The sequence below is a fragment of the Anopheles funestus genome, chromosome 3RL (assembly GCF_943734845.2).
Source record: "Anopheles funestus chromosome 3RL, idAnoFuneDA-416_04, whole genome shotgun sequence".
Classification (NCBI taxonomy): Eukaryota; Metazoa; Arthropoda; class Insecta; order Diptera; family Culicidae; genus Anopheles; species Anopheles funestus.
In genome coordinates, this window is record NC_064599.1 from 53003680 (window position 1) to 53025780 (window position 22101).

Genomic DNA, 22101 nt, shown 5'->3' on the forward strand with positions numbered 1-22101 from the left:
ATAACGGTGTCACGTTTAATACGAAAGTACCTGTGCAAAATATTATTAAAACCATCACCGCGGACACCAAATTGACTATCCCGTTGCCATATACACGATAGACAAAAATGTGTATAAAATATTAAAGAGTATTATTAGAGTTCCTTTCGTGAGGAAAATGTCTGAGGTAGAATTTCAAACATGAACAATTTCTCTATCATGTATCCATTTGTATGACTTTATGCCTTCAAATACAACGAAAGATAGTAACACATGCATTAAAAAAGCGAACAGTTCGTCTGTTTTTTCATGCGAATACACTACCTCCTGTTAGTTGGCCAACCTATCAGTAGTCGTTGTAGACTAGTTATCTATAAACTGTAAAAATTTAATAGGGTATCACTTTATTTGCGGCCGCCAGAAGAGTGAAGGAACGTTGATTTGAAATTTGTTCAAACCACCTGCTCAATTAGGGACAACAACAAAATCAGCCATTGTGGCACATTTCATGTAGGCTGCATATGATCGCGGAAACTTTTACAAGAATTTTTCACGTTTAGAGATTGGAGAATCCATCTTTTGCGAGCGGAGGAATCAACAGAGATCATCGTTCAGACGTAGAACTGATATCAATATGGACATCTTGTTGGTATGGTGGACAATTCTTTGGCAAGGTGGCTTTGGATCGCAAGGGACTGTGTAAGCAACGAAACGGTTAAATAATTAAGTAATGCAAAATTTATAATTAACCCATCACTAATCGGACTCGATCGGACTCATCTGGACCCATCCGGACTCATCTGGATTCATCCGGAATCGATCGGACCCATTCGGACTCGATCGAACTCGAAGTGGGCCGTAATAGACTGGACTCGCCGGAGTCAATTTTGGTTTTTAGTCGGAGTCGGTATCAATTTTTCATACGCGGAGTCGGAGTGGGACCACGATTCCACTCCGGATTACATATCACTAGTGGCCAATTATTTTTACCTTCTCTACTTGCCCCAGCTCAAACCAATCGTAAAAAAAATCTGTATCAATTTACAGTGGAAAATATATTAAAATAATTTTGCAACCAGAATAATAGATAATTTGATCAAAAAGACAACTGCAACTGGAAAATATGCTTACAAACTTACATCTCTGGCTAAACAAGCGCAAGGTGTGGCGGAAGGGTTCAGATGATTTGTTTATGTTTTTGATTTTCTAACTAATGCAGCTCAGTTTGTTAAAATATAATTTTCCATTATTTTTTTACCAACCATTTGAAAAAAAGTCTCCTTTGTGATGCATACGATAATTACCATTCTGTAAACATAGCCTTGTGGACAAATCTTATCCACATGTTTAAGACATGTCGGTGTATGACATCACTTTTTAAATGAAGATCTTCATAATATAACTCAGTAGTGCAACCGTACTAGGGATGGTATCAGCTTGAATGAGTTGGGAAAAAAATTATAAATGATACTTGTTAGGAAAGGAATAAAAAGAGTATTTTTTAGACAATTCACTGTACGATGTGTAAGATGTTCGTAGTTATATGTATGTACATCCGCCAAAAAATTAGTCCTAGTTTCTATTTGTTTTCTACTGTCCTTTTTTTCTCTCGCTTCGCTCTACCTTTACTTTTATGGCAGAGTTCTGTGGGCAACAAGTGTCGGAATAGAGGAACACTCATATATTCAAGCAGTGCTTATAAATATGTTACTTTCATAAATATAATTCTAATATATCTACTTGATTTGAATCCTTTAATTATTGCAATTCGTATCATAACTATATGAGCTCTTGTGTTTTGGAGAACTAAATCAAATCTTTCTATTTCAGTACTCTATTAGACGATCATATAATCAAAAAAGTTACTACAATAATAGAGTTTGTTTAAATTTGTTTGTACTCCTTCACAGGTATTAAAATATGCTTCTATGAAGTACCGTGCGCCTCCATCCGTTTTTGATATTTCAAACTCGAAGTTATTCCGTTATATGTTTATTTATTGATATATTTATATATTTTCATGATTTTTTATACGATACATTCCATGATAAATAATAGGATTGGATTTATGGATGAAATTTAAAATTTATATTTAAATAAAGCACGGCATAAAATATTCTCCTCCTAACAATAGCATTGTTAGACTAGTTTAGAATCTTTTTCTATATTTTGTTCGAAAAAATCATCAAAATTAAAGAAATAAAATAGTAAGGCTTCTACAGAAAATTATTTTTGCCACGTAGTGTAATAATCGTAATAACTACTGAGGATCGGAGATTTAATACTGATTTAATACTTGAATTCGGAGATTTAATACTGATCCTGTTGTATACTAAACGGCAGCACTACACTACACTATTAGGCCAACGCTAGCTTTAGTATAACAGGGATGAACTTATATGCAATAGATTTTTTATCCATGTTCCAGTTCTGTTTTCATTGTCTAATTTCCCGTTGTTTTATTTTTTTTTTCTTATAGCCCACACATTACGTTACAATAACGACGCGCCGGGATTCGGCCGACATCACCGACAGCCCGGACGTGGAGCGAATACATCTGAAGAAGCTGGTCGCGCAGATGAAAACCAACCTGTGCAACGTGTCGGTGCTGAGCGAACCGGACCTGGAGCTGCTGTCAAACATGGACCCGAACTCGGTGGCCGACATTACCGGCAAGGACTTTATCGAGCAGCTGAAGGAAGCTTCAGGCAGGTTAGGGGGAAGAAGAGACCGGGATGTGGTTCTGGTTTCTTGAAACCCCCATCTAAATACGTCTCTGGACTTATTTTGTTTTTATTTTCTTCAGTTTGCTTTACTTGTTCGTTCGTTAGTTTTGCTACGTTAATAATGGGAAATATCTTCGACTGCGTGAGGTTTTGGTTTTTTGTTACTATTTTTTTATGTTTTACATTATCACTAGATTTCATTAGATCATTTGCCGATGTATTGACGTCTTTCTTAATGTGGCTTTAAAAAATGATCATCTTTATTCGTCTGAAAATTAACAAACTTAAAATGTGATCTTTTTTCCATAACAAGTAGAAGGTTTAATTTGTAGTACACGCATGGTGTTTACCATCGAAATTAGTAAACATGAATATTTAGTCGTCTCTTGAGCAAACCCCGTTCGCATCTTTCGTTAAAACCGTTCGAAAACAAAAACTTCATTAATTAACGCCATATTTCAATTTTTCGTTCACTGGTTCGCGTGTTGGTTGATTATTTAGTATTACGTGAATAAGAATGTTTTTGCGTTATAGAGGCACTGCACCGTTAACCACTAACACCCCGTTACTCATCTTCATACACATCAATTGAATCGAATATTGCATTTTCTTCGAATTCGTTTCCACTTTCGTTCTGTACAGAATCTTGCATGAAAAACGAAAGGCTGCTGACGCAATTGAGCTGCTAAAGCTGATCGCCAAGCAACCGATCGCATCGAACGACCCCGACAGTATAGAGCGCGTGTACGATGATGACGGTACCGCGCACCAGCTTCGCTCCTTTCTGACCGCCACGGTACGATCTGGCCCTATCGTTAATCAGCCGCAGCGCGCGGACATGACTGCGGCCGCCGCTGCCGAAGAATCGTCCTCCTCCTCGCCTTCTACGACGCCTTCCACGACGATCGTTTCCATTCCGGCTACCGTCAACAGTTACAGCGATGGCAAGCACAACATAACCGTTCACCTGCAACCGACCGTAGGCAGCAACTTCGATAGCAGTACCGGTGAAGACACTCTTGACAACTGCCATAAGCCAACGGACGGCAACCCGGAACACGGCAAACCGATTTGATATTTAATGTATCAGGTCAATGTGTGCCACAAGTAGACGGCGCATTTGACCATTTATTGTTTTTTTTATATTTTGAGCTTTTTGTTTTGTAACATGTTATAACAGGAGTTGCCTTTTTTAAGAGTGATTTGAGAATAATATTGTGGCGTCATACACTCATAAGTTTAACCTTTTTGACGAAAGCCGAATAGCCGGCAAGAAATTGGTTCGCAAAGACACTAAGTAAGCAGTACTTAACGAAAATCCAAAAGATTAACATTAATTTAACTGCCAAACACCGCTTATAAGGGTGATACGAAAATGACGAAAATATTACTATTTAGAAGGAATACTATTGCGCAATAGCATACAGACAACACGGCTAAAACGAAATCACAATAGACTAGTTTGAAATAGTAACCGTTTAGCATCGACGGCAGTGTACACGTTGTGGTACCGCCGTAGGCCAAAAAAAACCAATTAATCTAAACCGCATTGAAACATTACTAGCCGAGCATTAACGTAAAAAAAACGTCTATAGCACAGCATGATTGTAGAAGCGGCAAAAAAACGCAACGCTCAAGAGAATATTCACATTTTAAAAAGAAGCACTAGATCTTTACCTAGGTCTAAACCTTCTCGGCACAACCAACCAACGGAACTACGATACGTGAAAGTAATAGAACAGAAACAGAAAGGAGCCAAAAAAAAAGGACAAAAATCGCCTAACACTACACATGTTTAAATGTAAACCAGTAACAGAACATAAACATAAACGCAAGCACACCACACCTCACGTGCGCGTGAACCAGAAGCCGCGCAAACACGGCAACACACACACACACGGAACACTTAAAAAAAACGGATCATAATGGTAATTCAATTAAGTGTGCTGTGTGGCTGGTTTTTTGGGGGGTGATTATTATAAAGACTGAGCAGTTCATTTTTAAGGGGTTGTTCGAAAGACGACGTCACCCTTCCACGGACCGACAGAACCGGATCAAGTGCGGATGAAAGAACGCGGATACGGACTACGCGACGGATGATTGGAAATGAACTGTCTAAATTTAATCGAAAAAAAAACATTAAAAGTAATTTACTAAAAATCAATTTGCAACAAATTTTGCCTGAACAGATACGGTTAGGCGGTATGTATGTGTGCGTGCGTGTGTGCGTGAAACTAACGAGTAGATAACGAGTGTGTTGGGAGTGGAAAACAAAACAATATAACAACTCCAATTACAGGGGGAAAAAGGAGGAAAAAACAGGCACACACACACACAAAAGTGAATGCAACCGAAAGCCTGATTGTGGAGATGAGCGGTTTAAAATACACGCTAAATAAAAACATTAAAAGCAACACAAAATTAACCCAAAGTTGAGGTACCGTACGGTGGAACTGTCGATTGTGTGATGCAATTTTGTTTGTTAACATTTAAATTTTGTAACATGGAAATAGTTATGGCAACAACTACCCGGTATAGGCTAGCATTTTCAAAAAGAAAAAAACAAAACAAAACCAATATCGAATGGTCAGTTGTATTAACGCATACAGATGTAAGCGCTTCAATCGCCAGTTTGGCGCACTAAGGATAATTGTTTAATGTACACAAAATTCTGTTCCCTGCACACAAACTGTATACCCAGAAGTGTGCGAAGAGGGCGCAGTTACAATGAATGCACTAAATTGATAACTACAAGAAGCACACACAACACTTCCACGTTGCCAACACTGGAAACGTTGCACCAAACACCGACACTGTGTATCGTTAACATGACCCCGAACAAAGCAACTGATACATGATTCGTGCACCAGAAGTAATCGGTAGTTTTTTCCCCCCGCCGGGAATTTATCACAACACAAAATGCAACAGAACATGTTAAACTGTAGGAAAAAGGGAGGTTGCCACCTATGTCAACCACCACAGATCGTACATAAGCGGTTTGGGCGGTAGTAGCAGAGATACCGAGGTAGAATATCGGGGCAGAAATAGGATTCTAAAAAGGTTAATACGAAAACGGTATGTTAACATGAGTGCATCATCTACTGAAACCAAAAACTCCCTACTCTCCCGTGGCGCCGTAGCGATCCTTATGCCGATCTGCAATCTATTGAAAGTTAAATAAACAGGTTTTAATCATACGTTTAGTAAAAAACACACTCCTAGAGAACAAGTGTGCTTCATTATTCTTGAGAAATGTGTGGTATCATGAAGAGAGAGAGAGAGAGAAAACGAGGATTCCTTTTTAGCTTCGGTCAAGGTTCTAACAAACTTTTTTTTTATTAAAGAAATATGAGTCTGGGTGGCAACAAATTACTTTACTTGTACGTTTTTCAGCGTTTGTGCTTTAACCGTCCCCTTGCCGGGTACAACGAACGATCCTTCCTTGTAGCATGCCACAAGCTCGCCGTTCGTTTTCAAATCTGGTGCAACGGTTTCGAAGATTTTCTTCTTCGGATTCATCACCACATCCGGTACGCGCGGGTATCCTTCAACGTGTACCAAATCTCCCGGTACGGCACCCTCCGGTGGCGCTAGAATTTCTGCCCCATCCGGTGACGAAGCGCACATCACCATCGCTTCCGATAGAATGCCGCGCATTTTAGCTGGTTTTAGATTGCACAGCGCCACTACCATGCGGTCCTGCATCTGCTCTATCGGCACATACTTCACAAGCCCGGAAATGACGGTACGCGGACCATTTGGTTCGCCGCAATCAATCTTCTCTACGTACAGACTGTCCGCATCGGGATGGCGCGAAACTGACACGATTCGTCCGACACGCATATCCAACCGTCCCACATCGACTGGCGGTTCCTCGACGGCAGGTGCACCACCCTGTTTGGCCTCGCCGGCTGGTTTTTCCTTCTTAGGTTTCTTTTCCTTTGGCGGCTTACTTTCGTTCTGCTGCTGCTGTTGCTGCTGTACCTTCGGCGATGCTTCCTTGGGAGATTCCTTAGCCACCGGTTGTTGAGCAATGGGTTCCATCTTTACCGTCGCTGGGCCACTGCCAGCCCGTACCTCCTCCGGTGTCGGAACCGGAATCTGTACCTTGCCGTGAGCCATCTCCAACGTTACCAATTTCTTCAGGCAACCATTCACCTGTCGCCGGAGCTTTTCATTTTCCGCCTGCAGTACAGCAATCTTGCGTTCCACTTGTTCATTTTTTATTGTTTTCAGCTGACCGATAAATAAAATTGTGTTAACAATCCGGGTTGTTGACCGATGGGAATAAGGTACGAAAATAAATCTGTCCTCACCTCCTGCTTGAGCGACTCGAGCAGCTCCTCTGCCGCCTTGTTGTTGGATAGAATGCGCTGCAGGTCACTCATTTTCACTAAGCGTGGCAAGGAGAATATTCGTTTCACGACTGTGCCAAAGGTGACACCAAACATTCGATGCAATGTACGAAATCAGGGAAACCGGTATCGGTAAAATTGTGACCAAAACAGCTCCTCTTCCTTTCACTTGAATGAAACGCAATGAAACGTGGAAACAACAAGCGTGAGCTGTCAAAATATGTTCGACTATTTGTTTTCTTTTTCATCACATCACAAAACAAAACGTATATCGGGCGAGAAGATATGCAGTAATAATCATACCACAAATAGAAATAAGTTTGTGAAAAACAACATTTTAATCCGAATTTTGCATTTTTGCCTATCGCGCCGATTAATTTCCATAGAAACTAACGGACATATTTTTATTTTAAACATCCGACAAAATGTCAAAGCTTGTTGTTGTTGTTGTTACATTTTGATGATAACAGACTGCTGTCAAAAGTGTCATTCCGCAATAGGAAGAAGAGATAGTAGAAAACACAAAACACGGCCGCGGAAACAGAGCTGTTTTGTAATTTATTATCGATTCCCTTAGGGATTTTATCGATTAGTTTGCAAAGGAAAAGCCCATAAAATCAATCGTATAGTTTGCAGGACATAAAGTGCTCAACCGTACAACATGACTGGACGTGGCCGTAATCAAGGAACGAAACTCGAAACTACCATCGAGCAGTGTCGCAGTGAAGGACGATGGAAACGTGTAATCGAACTGGCGGAAGAGCTGAAAACGGGATATCCGCAAGGTTTTTGGCAATGAGTCAGCCCCAACAGAATTGACCGTATTTTAACTCAATGTTTGCACAATTGTGCTGTTGCAGAATGTCTCGCCAACTTTCTCACTGGTGAAGGAAAGCTTGAAAGCTACCTTGAAGAACACCCTCCGATAGAGGACAACTACTCCAAAGCTAAGTTGGGACTGTCCGAGGCTAAGCGTTATCTAAACTCCGTGACTGGTGAGAACGGCAAAAAGGCTGGCTTTGCATTGGATGCACATTTGCTACTTGCTAAGCTGTACTTTGCATGCGGCCAATATGAAGAGTCGCTGCAGAACTTTGTGCTGGCGGAATTGAACACACTGTCGGAGAAGCATCTTTCATCGTATGTAAATTCGTTTTATTGATAACATTGATAGCTTACCTTTAAACCGCACGTGTTACCTTATCATTGCAGAAGAAGCATAAGAATACTAGCGGAATCGTACGCCATCAAGGGTATGTGCCTGGAGAAGAAGGGCTCCAAAGCACCGTCCAAGTTTAAGCAGGCCGAACAGGAAACGGAAATGATAACTTGCTTTGAACGAGCGGCCGATCTCGGTATTCTTTACCTGCAGGGTCAGGACAATAACAATCAGGGTGAAGTTCGTCGAATGGGTGCTATTCTCGAGACAGGGCTGCAGAGGGCTCCGATCGTACTGATAAAGGCAGGCAAACTGCAAAACGCCATTGACCGTTACCGGGTGATGTTGAGTGCGATCGAAACGAAGGCAACCCAAACGCTACGGCTTACCCTTGCCCGTCAGCTGGCGGAAGTGTTGTTGCGCGGCGTATCGGGCACTATATACACTCTACCGGCTAGTAACACCCCAACGCGCAGTGCATCCGGTGGTAACAAGCGTCTCTGGGAGCCGCGCAAATATTCTGGCCGGCAACAATTCATCCCAAAGAATCAACACGAGGAAACGATCCTTCTGCTGCTTATCGCGGAAACCCTCGCCGTCCGTGATGCGGTTCTGTCCCAATCGCCCGAGTTCCGCGATGCACGCGTACACTCGCTGGGCAATGCAACGGCGATATACGATCTATTGACGTTGGCCACGGTACGATGGAATCAGGTTGCGCTGCTGCACGATTCGCTCGAAAAGGCACTGAAGTTTGCCTTCGGTGAAAGCCACGTGTGGAAGCAGTACGCCACCTGTTTGATGGCACTCGGACGCTACAAGCATGCCGTCTGCGCTCTTAAGCAACATTCCAATCTAGAGCCTGGGGATAGCGTGTCATGCCTGATGGCTGCTCGCGTTTGTTACGAACATTTGGATCAGGTGAAGGAAGGTCTTGCTTTCGCTGAGGAAGCACTGCGCAAAGAGCTCAAAAGTCCTATCGGACGAAGATCGCGTGCTCAGCTTTACGTCGGTATTGGACTGCAGCAAATGGCCGTATCATCGAACTTGGTTTCCGAGCGCGATCGTTACAATCGGCTAGCGTACGAAGCGCTCGAACGTGCTGTTCAGCAGGATCCAAACGATCATCTGGTGGAGTACTATTTGGCCTGCCAGCATGCACACAATTACAACATTACGGAAGCGCTGGTGCACATCACGACCGCACTGTCGCTGCGTGCCGAGCATGCATCCAGCTTATTGCTATTCGCGCTGCTACTTACGGCTAACCGACGGCCAAAGGAAGCACTTGCCGTGGTTCAGGATGCAGTCGAAGAGTTCCCGGACAATTTAAATCTTCTGCACGTGAAGGCACACCTGGAGCTGTATCTGCGCGATGTCGAGACGGCGCTGGAAACGGTACAGCAGATGTTTGCCATCTGGCGAGAGGTTTACGAGGTGCAGCTTGCCAACGCGGCCAACGAACATGATAACGAGAAGCATTCGGATACGCGCAGCGTCATTCAGATGCAATCGTCCCAAATGTCCGACAAAGATTCCAGTACGTTCCTACTATTCTTCTATCTCCTATTAGCAGGTTTGACTGTTTGCTCCCTTTGCAGATTCTATTCACGCTGCGTCGCTGGCAGCATCGCGCATTGAACATGCACTTAGCGAAGCGGCAAGCTCACTGAGTTCGTTCAGTCCTCGACCGGGGCCACAGAAAGCTTGGATGATTCAATTCAAGATATGGCTTCTGCTGGCAGACGTGTACCTAGCAATCGAACAACCGAATGAAGCAATCAACTGCATCCAGGAAGCAAGCCTAATTAATCCCGTTTCGCACCAGGTTATGTACATGGTAATTATTGGATGCCATCGCTATACGGGAACCGTATCTTAAATGAAGTTTATACCATTTTAGCGCGGCCAAATTCATATCTTCCAATCGCAGTGGCATGAAGCAAAACAGTGCTTCCTCAATGCCGTTTCGGCCAATCCATACCACACGGACGCTTTGCGCGCTTTGGGCGAAGCACATCTGACGCTCGGTGAGCCGCGGCTGGCGGAAAAGACGCTAAAGGATGCTGCTAAGATTGATCCCAATTGTCCCAAGATATGGTGAGTACCGATTGCATTTTCCATCCTTTACGAATCGTTTAGTAATGCGCTTTCTTGTAGGTTTTTGCTCGGACGTGTTATGGAAAGTCTTGGTGATTATACGGCTTCGGCCGATTGCATGTCGACGGCTTTACAGCTGGAACCATACTGCCCCGTGCTACCGTTCAACGCAATCGGACTTGTTTTTGATTAAGGATACGGCAAGACGTTTTGTCTTGCTCGTAACAGCTAACTCAACACCACCCAGTCCGATGTTGAAACATTCAGCCGGTGAAGACATTCGATGCCTATCTATTTGACAATTCTTCTTCGATCGTTGACTAATTTTAGGATTCAGATAATCGACCAGTGTTATGTTTTTCACCTCCTTCTTTACATTGCCCATTTGTATTCCGGCGTGAACATAATCATATCAGTTTTAATATCGCAACAGCAATATAAAGTAGATGGTCTCTTTTAAAACAAAAGTATTATGCCAAGTTGTCGTTGTCATTCTTCGGTAGGGCTAATAATATGGTTCCTTTTTTTGTTGGGGTCGGATGCATTTTTAGGGTTTTCATGTTTGTTACTCGTTAAGACCTAAATGCCCAATAATACTGCTCCGAAGTAATTTTGCTTTATCACTCTGTGATCGTATCGTTATTAGTAAGTAAATATGTGGTGTTTACTAGGGGCATATGTTTGAAAGAGGTTAATCCATCTTAGGTATTCAATAGGCGAACATATATAGTACCTTCGCTCACTTCTCTACAGCGGAATCATGATGTATTATCAATGAGACATGTTTAAGGAAATGGAAACCAAATATATGTATACAATAAAGTTCGGACATGGTTAAATCAATGCATACCGGAGTTTGATGCTTGATCCATATTTCACTGATGACACTGGAGGTGATTTTAAGGAGCTTTATTTTATTTCCTTTTATAGCACACACACACATTCATTCTAAAAATGTGTGCCTTGAGTGAATCAATTAGTTGTAAAAGTAGCTCAAAGGAAATACTCGAGAAAAATCCAACACGGTGTTGGTTCAATTTTAGGGTATAACCCAAATCCGCGGTTCTTCGTGTCAACGTAGACAAGTCGCGTGTGTGGTTTCGTAGGTTAGGTGGAGCAAATTTGAATGAATTTTATATCCTGCAATGGGTGAGCGAGTGCATGTGTTGTTAGCAGAAGAAGTTTAAATTAGAGTAGATGCAGGCAAAAATGCTGATAGAACGTAAAATGTTCATGATCAAAATGTAACAAGCTCCCAGCCACAAGTTCTGGTAGCTTACGCTTCATCATCGCTTCCGGGACCGCCTGCTCTTGGTTTTGGACCACCGGCACGCTTTGCCATGATGATTTCGTCCACCTTCAGAATCGTACAGGCGGCACCGACGGCGTACTTCAACCCCCAATACTTTGTGGTGTACAGGTCGAAAATGTTCTTTGTCGTAACATCGATAGTGGCAGGTTGTTCCGATTCCACATCGAAGCCTTCCGTTTTCTTGCCCTGCTTGTGTGCTAGGTACAGCTGATGTACGACCTCCGTTGCATTAACGCCACTATTTTCGGCGAGCGCCTTCGGGAAGAATTCCAGTGCCTTAGCAAACTTACGCACGGCGTATTGCTCCAATCCGGGCAACGTATCGGCAAACTCGGACAGCTGTTGCGCTAGCTCAATCTCCACCGCACCAGCACCCGGAAGGAAGCGAGCATCACGTGTCAATCCCTTGAACGTGTTTACGCCATCATCGATGACACGCTCAATATCGTCCATGTAATTGTCGGTGGAACCGCGGATAACAACCGTCGCAATGCGGCTTTCCGTACCGTCCGATTTGAAGATCGTGACGGAAGTATCACCCAACTCATGCACGTACACATTATCGCAATATCCCAGCTCTTCCGTGCTCGGAGGAGTTAGACGGGGCAAAACCGTTCCATTCACTGCCTTGCTGAGACGACGCAGATCGAATTTGGAATTCAATCGAACCGCCATCAAACCATACTTGTTCATGTAGTGTAAAGCCATATCCCCGAACTTGGCACCGGCTACTATCACCGTTGCACCCGTGTCCACGATCGCCTTAATTTGTGCCTCCAGCAAGTTCTCCTCGCCCTGGCTGAAAGTCTTTAGCTCCTCCGCCGATTTGATCAACACCGTACCTTTTGTTTCCGTCTGGATGATATCCACTGGACAGGAGTACAGCGCGATCTTGGCCTTCGTTACAGATGTTACCTCACCTTCGACGAATCGTTTGAAAACCATGCCCGGTATAACTTCCGACATTTGCAGTCCACTGCCAAGAATCTTGCACACACGGATATTGTCCACGTTGAACGTGGTCTGCTCGGGCATGATCGAAATGCATGCCTTTGCGATCAGATCCGCTAGGAAATCCTCGTTGCCGAGTTGCTTCGACATCACCGTCGCACGGATTGCGTTGCGCACCGGGATCAAGCTACGGTAGTCCTTAATTTCGTGACATGTGAGCGTGGGCAGTATGTCCAGTGTCTTCTGTAGCGCCTTTTCGTAACCCTCGGTGATGTCACTGCTGGTTACACCCAAACGCAGCAACTCTTCCGCCTCCTCCAGCAAAGCGCCACAGAAAACGACCACAAAGTTGGTACCGTCACCGGCCTCCGCTTCCTGCATTTGGCTCGCCTCGATCATCAACTTCGCCGCCGGGTGTTCCACATCCAGCTCGCGCATAATCGTACCAGCATCGGATGTGACGAACTGTTTCTCGATATGGTTGATGATCATCTTGTTCATGCCATTCGGGCCGTAAGCCGACCGTACCGAGTTGGCGAACTCTTTGCAGGCATTTATGTTACGATACACCGCTTCTTCGAGACCGGAATATGCCTGCAAACAAACATGTGTGTTTCCTCACGTGAATCATCATGCAGCCGGGGGGAGAGATTGTCAAGTTTTTTTTTTTGGTCTTTTTCCATCTATCCAACACGCTGCCGGTTTGTCAGCGATGGATGTTATTTTGCTATTTTGCATTGCTTTTCACTTACCCGAGCTCCATCCTTCAGCATCGACGCAAATCCGGGAGCTTTCGGTACATGTAGAGCCATTTTTGTGCACAGATTTTTCTCGTTTCAGGAAACAGCGGCTATAACTTGAACTGAACGCACTGCACTCGCTCTCGAACGGGGTTCTTCTTCTTCTTCTGTCTTGTGAGGTTATCTTCGAAATTGTCAATTTCGGTCCATTTCTTTCTGCCAGTTTATAAATACGCGTTCGCAGCTTGTCAGTTGAAATCCTTTGTTTACATGTGTGATAATTACTTCTTATCACACTCTATGAGCTTATTGTTTCTACTTTATATTACATCTTCATAACATCATACATAACATATAACATAAATTAAAATATAACTATTGTTTGAAATGAAGGTCATTAATTTCTTATTTACCACAATTGAATAATTAACTGCTACCACAGTTGAATTTTTCGAAATAGTCCCGATTGTCAAACAGCTGTCAAAAGAGAAAAAAAGTTTCCTGGCAGCAAAAAAAAAACTCTGAACGAAACGATCATCCAATTAAAGCTTTCTGGAATCTCTTCGCACGGCAAAAAGTCAGTAAAAGCAGCAAATTTCCCACGCCCTAAAGTAACTTGATTAAAACGATTGCCTTATCGTGTGCTGTGCCACTTTCGTTTTGCTTCCGCCTGCGGATCCGGTGTGTTTAAACCAATTTTCCTGTGTTTCTGTGCGCGGAAGCTACCGTAAAAGCATTCACCATAGGGCTATCGGAGACAGCCGTGATGGATATAATGGCCTCGAACCTGCAGCAGCAACGAGCAATTACGGAGCAGCTCCGGCGTGAAGCTGCCATCCAGCGCATAACGGTTTCGCAAGCTGTAGCGGACATCGTGAAGTATGTGACGGAACACCAAGCTGAGGATTGCCTGCTGGTGGGATTCTCCAGCCAGAAGGTAAACCCGTTCCGCGAGAAGAGCTCCTGCAGTATCCTGTAAGCTGGTGCAGATATCTCGCGTCCCCACACCATGGCCTTGCACCGAAGGAAGAACTATTTGCACTTGGAATTCTTATGCGGAAAAATGGGGAGAGATAGGAGGAACCGCTCTCGGAAGGCCCAATGACGTCATCGGTGGGGGTGGTGCAGGGAGCAAGCTCAAAATCACAGTACCGCAAAGTTAATTGATGTGTTAAGTGTCTATTTGGAAATGGAGTCAGCACCCTGGCAAACTAACACGTACCATCCTATACCGCCTATAAAATGCCAAACGTATCGAAATTGCCTGTCGTGAAGTAGGGATGCAACAGTTTGTTGTTTCCGCGTGTGTCACACTGGTCACACTTCTCCACATCTGTCGCTTTTGAACGCAACGCAAAGTATGCAATAGACTTACAAATTCCTCAACCATGCCGCCAAAGCTGTGGTAGTAGCGATTACAACCTCTCCTATATTAACTCAAACCGCGATCAGATCATTAATACCAAATCGAACATACCGCCACAACCGGAACCGTAGCGGGTATTCTCGTACGGGTGAATCCCACGTAGGAATGCCAACGTGTTTTTATAGAAGTTTTACCACAGCACCCACACAATCCGGTGTCACTAAGGCCCGGGCATCTATTGAATCTTACGACAGACTGGAGTTTTCTCGAACGCTTCCATTCGTTTTTTAACCTACACGTATACTGAAGGATAAACGAGAATGAAAGCTGGTTTCGCATTTTCACATAATTTTGAAAGGAGAATCTCATGCAAACTCACAAAATTGAATACCAAATATTTAGAAACACAAACAAGAAAAGAATTCACAATACTTACAAGGGTAAAGAAACACAGGACAAATAAGGTAACCACTGCTCTCGTTCAAGGTGTAGTAGCCAATTAGACTTTATATAGCTGCTGACTGTCGTCGGTGTTGTACAAGTATATTAGGAAAACAAAGCGCAAAGGAAAAAAAGCAAATCTTATATCAATGTTACTACTATATTATATTTACCACTACCGAATTACACCCAACTGTCACCGTTGGTTCACTCGATGCATTCGTCTATCGAGCGGAATATTAGCCGGTGGCCGGAGGTTTTACGACCGGTTCCTATGTACGGCTAGCCGAATCTCCGACCAGGAGATCCGGAAATGCGATTCATCGACTGCGAGCGGGTGGAAATAATGGATAACGTGTAACTAATAAACAGTGGACTATTTAAATGTATCGTGTAAACGGGAACGAGTGTCTGTACGAGTTTATCACTGCAATCCGAACTTAAAGCATTGAGTATAAGAAAACAGCTACGAAGCAATTGGTTCCTTCACGTTAACCAAGCCTTATATTATACGCCTCTCAATAATTCTACATACGCTAATGCATGGACGTTCTACACTACCAAGCATTCAACCACTTTAGCCGAGAATCCTTTCGTAACGTTTCTCCATCCATACGTTCCTTAGCATTGCGGATCTGCTCGGCAGCCGTTATTTTGGTATTGGCCATTTCGACTGCTTCCAACTTACGAATCACGACACACTCGCCATCCTCCTTCAGGAACGTTCGCTCTATGTCATCCTGTCCCGGTTCACCGTACTTGTACGTTATTGGTAGTATTTCCAGCAAATGTTTCACTTTCCACAGGCGTGCATTATTTTCCGGGATGTTTTTTACCACGGCAACAGCGTTTTTCTACAAGTTCATAAGAAAAAAATGTGAACGAACTGTGTGTCGGCCTAAAACAGAACTGAGCATTTCTGCTGTTACCTCGTACAACCCTAATCCGCGTAGTATCCGTTTTTCCCAGTACGGCAAACCTTTGATCGGTTTCAATCGTCGGACGCTAAATAATTTGGAAGGTTCTGTTTCCAGTGGCGGTATTTCACGGTTGCTGTCCCTAAAACAAATAATTATCCCAATCAAGCAAATCGTTCGAGTGTTGCGAACAGGAGCGTGTTTCTCACCTTGGGTAGTAATAGATCTGGTCCTTCAGTATGCCATCCTTGTAGAGGAACTTTTTGTTCGGTTTGCCATAGTGCCGGACCGATACTAAACCTTTGAGCTGCTGTGCTAGCAAGGTGGAATTTTGGAACACTTTCAGCATGTTGTGGCCGGTAAATTGGTTTATTTTACATAACAACACAGCACCGCCTGCTGCGATTCGTGCGTTTTGGCTTTTTGTCACTACGACAGAGTGAGTTTGACAGCCGTGTTTTGAAATGACGGGTTGAGAAAATTGTTTGAAACGAAAATTTGATGATACGATACAAACATCAAAATTTTTCTAATAAATGATTTAAGCTACTTTAGGAAGATATTTCATGATGTTTTAAAATTACATACCTGGCACAAGTTAAACAATTGTTTACGATAGAACAGTATAATTTAATCAATACGGCCAGGCCTTTCGACATGAATAAGAAAAGCAGTATAATTTTAATTAAAAGAATCGAATAGAATTTTCATGGATAACGGGTATACCGGGATAGGAGACGAATGTAGTCGAGATACTCAAAGTCTCGATAAACCAAAAGACCAACCTTACCAGTATCAAAGCAGAAAGGAAATAGTTGAGCGCTTCAAACCTGCAAAGTGCGTTAGGTAGACTGAGGAAACTGGATAAACTTGCAGAAAAGTTTTCCGTGGTTCTTACAGTAAATTAGTTTTGTGAATTTAATTTAAAATGTACATTATTTATAAAATAGTGTTTACACACACACCACAATCTCCTCGCAGTTAGGAATGGCAATACGATGCGCAAAAACAGCGCCAGCATGACTCGATCGAAATGAAAGAAGAATTTGAGATGATCATGAATCATGATCTCGCATCTGCTGAATGATACGATCTTTCATATTCTAGAACAAATCTGCACATTAACCCTGAGTTTGGCTATCTAACTTAACTTTTGTTTATGAATTGTTACCCCTTTCGGGGTTTTCAAAAATTGCCATAGCGGACGGTATTTCACGTCCCCAAGGCGGGGTATTGGTATTAGTTTTCAACTAGCAATAATCGCACCTCGGTTGTACCTCATTGGTTACGATATCGCCACTGCGCAAAGCTAACCCTACATTGCTCTTTCCGACCGGCCACATCATACATAGCCATGCTGCACTAGCGATGCGTATGCAGATCTTTACCTACAATCGCAGCATACGCAGCAAACCTACTGCTACGCACGCACACATACGCCTACGTGCGATGGTCATCCTCAGCATACGAAAGCATTGCCACATTCAAATGTAACAGGGATATGCTATGTTTAGGGTATAGGGAGGAAACCCGTTTGTAACCCTAATGCAAATTTTTGCACGAGGATGATGCATTTCAGATGCAGTTTTGCACCCTTTTTAAATAGACATTAAAAAGGGTTAGCTTCAAGGACGAAAAAATCGGCATGTCCTTCATGCAGGAACGGTCATTCAACTGTATGGCAAACGGAAAAACAGAAAAATGCATCGATTCTAGATACAACAGCTTACTTTGATTAAATATTTACCAAATTTTGTCTGTTTGAGTTTTTGTATTCAGTAATTGCGCCTTAAATAACGAATTAAATAACCGAAAACGAAATAATCGAAAAAAAATAAATGTTTTAGTTGAAATTATATTGTATTTATAAACATTCCAACACAACAATGTACACCAAATCACGTTGCCATACATTGCAGATTTGGAAGTAAAACATTTCCTGAACGAAGCTGATCTTCACTCTGGTTTACCTGCAACATTTGTAAGGTTCGTTCCATCTCTTTTCATGTAAAAACCAACGGCCAGTTTCAAAGGACATGGGGTGATGGATATTTATTACATAGGAAGATGGGCTCGTATATGTATAAAACCATAAGAAAAGGACGTTTCTTGTGCTTTCTTCATCCCATTTGCTTTACTTAATCCGTACAACGTCTAGCAACCTTTGCGGAACAGTTTCTATGGCAACCGAAACGGTGGAGCGTGCAGAAGAACCACAACGCTGTTGCTGAACCGAACCTGGCCGGGTGTTGCTGGCAGACACGCTAACCACTGCTGAGTTCCCGGGACCGATCGTATGCCGCACCATGTCCCGCAACGCTGCAGTCGTTTTGGCTCGATTCTTCAGCTGATCGAAAATGCGCTTCTTGCTATCCTTGAACTTTTGAAACCGGCTCTCGCGTATCAGGATGCGTTCCTTTAGCAGTGACAACTTATACCGCTCCTGTTCGAGTGTTTGCTTCAGATTGTGTGCATGCATTTTACGTTCGAGCTGATTGTCGATTTTCAGCCGCCGCCGGTACACGTCCATCACTTTCCGTCGCAGCCCTTCCGCACGGTTGGCACGCTCCTCCAGCGTTTCCACCAGCGACTGTCGCCAGATGTCTCCATCGAGTACCTTCTCCTCCTGGTTTACCGTTGCGTCTTCGAGGCGTTTCAATTCGCGGCTTCTGCGTTCGCATTCACGAATGCCCTTCTTAATTTCGATGTTCTTCAGCAAACTTGCCGACCGCAGATCTTTTTCATTTATTTCATCCTGTATCTTTTCGATCTGCTGCTGCTCGAGACGGGCCAGCCGTTGCTTTCGATTTCGCACCTCGATCATCTCGATGGTGCGCTTTTGTCGGATTGCTTTCCGGTAGTTACGTTCCTGTTGATCAAGCAATGACTTGCGGAACACCTTCTCCTGCTCCCAACATTGTTTTGCAAGGACAGCCTCTTCCAGCTGTTCCAGCTCTTTAATGCGCTTGAGAACCATGCAGTGCAGAATGCGTCGATCGTGATCGGTCAGGTCAGTCCGGCTTGTAATAGGATCGGCGGAAGGAGAGGATTCCTGTTCAAGCGAGACAGCATGCAACCGTTGGCAAATTGTATGGTAGTCACCGGATGCAGAATCAGTAGCTGTATTTTCGTTACAATCCGACCTGCCTCGCTGAGATGCTGAACGTGGCCGCACTCGTGAACCGGACGGTGCTTTACCCTTTTTCAATCCCTGTCCATTGCGTGACTTCTGCTCGGAACGACTTTTGTAAGAGGAAAGATCGCTGGTTGATAGGCACCGCGCAGCCGTCTTACTTTCACTAGTTAGTTGTCTCTTGTTACTGACATCCGGTTCCGAAGAAACTTTCGTCGAGGATGCGCTTGATCCAGCTCGGTTTCGTTGCTGTCGCTGAACGGTGGACATTGAGCGATACTTTCGGGATAGTTCTGCTGAACTTTCCGACCCTAAGCCAGTCATACAACTCGTACTCCCGAACGGTGTTCCATCGGTATCGTCCGTCGCCTCCCGACCATGGTTGCCATGGTGATTGTGATTAGGATGATGATGGTGATGATGAAGCGGAGGGTGTTGCAGCCGATGGTGCACATTGTAATTGATGTGAAAATTGTAATTATAGCAACAGTTGTAGCTGAAAAGGGATGAATTTTCGCTACTGGCGCTTGCACCACCGGTACCACGTCCCACGACCGGTGCACTACAGCTACTCCGCGAGTGCCTATGGTAACCAGTATTTCGCGGTACAACCACCGATGTATCGGATTGTTCCGATGCGGGTCTTGCAGGACTTTCGGAATCGAACGAGGGCACATCGTAATCTACTCGATTGCTATTACAATCTATCTTAGATGAGCGGAATTTTCGTTTCAGCTTACTTTTTAGTTTCCACATATTGGGGGTTCAATTGGATGGAAAATTTCCAACGGATTCACTTGCACTTTCGAAATAGTGCGCTAACTTATCGACAACAACATGAACGTTTCGTATTTTATCGACCAAACGATTGGAAGCGACGCTTTTCTTTATCAAACCCCTTCTTCCTTGCCATGGCAACTCGGTAACGGGTAACGTAGTTACCCATGACGCTGGCATGTATTTTATGGTCCCTGCCGTTATTTAGGGACTTTCCCCTATGGGTGAAGCTTATGCGGAATAATTAGACAATTACATATGAAAGGGAATACTCTTTACAAACGATGCGGGTATTTTGTGTGCTGGAATGTCTAAAGAAACAAGCGTTTTTTTTTCTACCCCATCCTAGCGCCATCAATATTAAGAAAGTATCTAATTTTACTGCGGTCATTAAGCAAATATGTTCTTTCATCGGAAAAGAAATTTTATATAAACAAATGTTACCCCTTCACACGTTCAAGCGTATAAATACTTTGTTATTTTCCATACAGATGTTGAACTCTGATGTTGGTAATTTCACCAAATGTACAATCATATAATATGGGAACGTGTTTCGTTACTTCCTTGATGTTACGCGTGAAGTAACGAACTAGAACAATAGTTCTAGCTATTAATTGCACATAGTGCAATAGGGCAGGCATATGGCCTGTGGTCGAGCGACCAGTGAAACAGAGAGAACTGATCACATACCGGTCGTCAAGAACTGGGACTTCGCAGCGTCAGCTTAAGGGTCAGCAATCGTCACTTCGACCTCTACACCGGGTTCCATGTTAATCGAGGTGATTTGTTTCACGATTTCCGATGGGGAGTGCAGATCGATGATACGCTTGTGGATGCGCATCTGTTAATAGACAAAAAAAAAATATAATAAATAATGCATACAAACAGTTATAGCTTCCTTATCATAGGGTATCATAAAAAATATTCTATGAATTGTAAAGATTGTCCGCACCTTATGGAGACTTGAAAAAAGATTAACCATTGATCAAGCACTATGACACAGGGCGGTATAATCTAGGACCGTTTTTCGAAAGTGAGGTTATCGCTGGTTTAAAAAACCGCTAAACGTACACTTTGGTTTCAACTGCCCGACCAAAGGATATGAATGTTGCAAAACGTACCTGGAAGCGATCCCAAGTCTTCGAACCCTCACCGCAAGGAGTCTTACGGGTTGTGATGCGAAGGATCTTGGTTGGCATACGGACTGGACCCTGTGAATGCGAAGAGAAAACAATAAGTAAGATCGAACTGGCCAACTGACTGATAACCCGATGAAGCACGAACTTACCTTGACGCGCAGCTTCTGCTTCTTAGCCCCGGCGATCAGATCGGCACACACCTTCTCCAGACTGCGCACATTGCGGGAGGTCAGAGTGATACGGATGCGATGAACGGTCGCAGTCTCGACGACTGGTTTCTCAATGTCCTTGGTAGCTACGGCAGCCTGAAAATAGGGAAGTAAAATATCAATAAGCAACCGCAATATCTATGACACGTGTATCAACACAAGCCCCCTTGCGACTTTGGCTACCTAACCTAACATAATAGCACTATGATGTTACCACTTGAAAAGCCCCTAAATTCCTACAGAATTCGAATATTTTGGCATCATTGAAATCAACACAAAGCGGTACCTACCATGATAATCGTTATTTTCAGAGAAGAGTTTCCTGGTCGAGATAATCAACAAACGATTGACCAGCGCTGAACCAGTCCAAACCACTCTGTTGTACAACTTTTGACGAAATGGACGAGTGTGGGTTTTCACTTGAGCATCTTCTGTCATTGGCCGCTGAAGAGACCGGCCAGCTAGAATGTTGTCTGCTAAAAGTTCATTTTATATGAAAGAATTGTGATATTCAACAATAAGCCCTAAGAACAGATAGCAATCCTGAAACGTAAACATGTCCGAAGTCACCCGCCCGTTTATACTCTCAAAAGTATGCGTTTTGCGTTGTTCAAATTTTCTTTTTATTTCTTTTTTAATTAGATACAAGGAATATGCTATATCCATGTTGCAAAATTGTTAATTAATTTATTTCATCCTTTTGAGCCAATTTTGCATCGCTTAGAATCGTAGGAAATGAACAACAAGAGTTAATTCGAGAAATACAAAATTCTGCACAACCCTGAACTCACGATGAC

General features: G+C 43.3%; 8 protein-coding genes and 1 non-coding gene across 9 annotated transcripts in view; 3 read left to right on the plus strand and 6 right to left on the minus strand.

Moving 5' to 3' along the window:
* Positions 1-5920, plus strand: part of LOC125767233 (DNA fragmentation factor subunit alpha-like) — a 32579-nt gene extending 26659 nt beyond the window's left edge. The window contains exons 3-4 of the mRNA XM_049433592.1: positions 2459-2691; positions 3348-5920. Of these exons, the coding sequence (XP_049289549.1) occupies positions 2459-2691; positions 3348-3780 (666 nt within the window). The 3' untranslated portion in view covers positions 3781-5920. The remainder of the gene's footprint in view (positions 1-2458; positions 2692-3347) is intronic.
* A 72-nt stretch (positions 5921-5992) lies between these two features.
* Positions 5993-7271, minus strand: LOC125767232 (aminoacyl tRNA synthase complex-interacting multifunctional protein 1). Its single transcript, XM_049433591.1, has 2 exons — positions 7022-7271; positions 5993-6941 (listed from the first exon to the last, which is right to left on the minus strand). Exons 1-2 carry the CDS (start codon positions 7154-7156, stop codon positions 6075-6077), a joined length of 1002 nt encoding a protein of 333 aa, XP_049289548.1. The 5' UTR covers positions 7157-7271; the 3' UTR covers positions 5993-6074.
* Positions 7272-7382: 111 nt separating this feature from the next.
* LOC125767203 (tetratricopeptide repeat protein 7B) lies at positions 7383-11166 on the plus strand. Its single transcript, XM_049433544.1, has 6 exons — positions 7383-7845; positions 7921-8200; positions 8273-9759; positions 9821-10059; positions 10123-10319; positions 10380-11166. The coding sequence occupies exons 1-6, from the start codon at positions 7722-7724 to the stop codon at positions 10510-10512; spliced, it is 2460 nt and encodes an 819-aa protein (XP_049289501.1). The 5' UTR covers positions 7383-7721; the 3' UTR covers positions 10513-11166.
* Positions 11167-11213: 47 nt separating this feature from the next.
* Positions 11214-13500, minus strand: LOC125767216 (T-complex protein 1 subunit theta). Its single transcript, XM_049433567.1, has 2 exons — positions 13335-13500; positions 11214-13176 (listed from the first exon to the last, which is right to left on the minus strand). The coding sequence occupies exons 1-2, from the start codon at positions 13392-13394 to the stop codon at positions 11596-11598; spliced, it is 1641 nt and encodes a 546-aa protein (XP_049289524.1). The 5' UTR covers positions 13395-13500; the 3' UTR covers positions 11214-11595.
* Positions 13501-13806: 306 nt separating this feature from the next.
* Positions 13807-15533, plus strand: LOC125767251 (guanine nucleotide-binding protein subunit gamma-1). Its single transcript, XM_049433621.1, has one exon. It carries the CDS (start codon positions 14089-14091, stop codon positions 14299-14301), a length of 213 nt encoding a protein of 70 aa, XP_049289578.1. The 5' UTR covers positions 13807-14088; the 3' UTR covers positions 14302-15533.
* Positions 15534-15610: 77 nt separating this feature from the next.
* On the minus strand, positions 15611-16485 carry LOC125767244 (39S ribosomal protein L30, mitochondrial). The gene is made up of 3 exons (XM_049433612.1): positions 16256-16485; positions 16059-16188; positions 15611-15983 (listed from the first exon to the last, which is right to left on the minus strand). The coding sequence occupies exons 1-3, from the start codon at positions 16393-16395 to the stop codon at positions 15687-15689; spliced, it is 567 nt and encodes a 188-aa protein (XP_049289569.1). The 5' UTR covers positions 16396-16485; the 3' UTR covers positions 15611-15686.
* A 731-nt stretch (positions 16486-17216) lies between these two features.
* Positions 17217-17357, minus strand: LOC125772505 (U4 spliceosomal RNA). Its single transcript, XR_007419534.1, has one exon. It is a non-coding gene; the product is annotated as a U4 spliceosomal RNA (small nuclear RNA).
* Positions 17358-18071: 714 nt separating this feature from the next.
* On the minus strand, positions 18072-20288 carry LOC125767214 (myotubularin-related protein DDB_G0290005). Its single transcript, XM_049433564.1, has one exon. The coding sequence runs from the start codon at positions 19933-19935 to the stop codon at positions 18181-18183; it is 1755 nt and encodes a 584-aa protein (XP_049289521.1). The 5' UTR covers positions 19936-20288; the 3' UTR covers positions 18072-18180.
* Positions 20289-20396: 108 nt separating this feature from the next.
* LOC125767249 (40S ribosomal protein S20) lies at positions 20397-21754 on the minus strand. The gene is made up of 4 exons (XM_049433619.1): positions 21595-21754; positions 21245-21400; positions 21078-21167; positions 20397-20797 (listed from the first exon to the last, which is right to left on the minus strand). Exons 1-4 carry the CDS (start codon positions 21595-21597, stop codon positions 20681-20683), a joined length of 366 nt encoding a protein of 121 aa, XP_049289576.1. The 5' UTR covers positions 21598-21754; the 3' UTR covers positions 20397-20680.
* Positions 21755-22101: the final 347 nt, after the last annotated feature.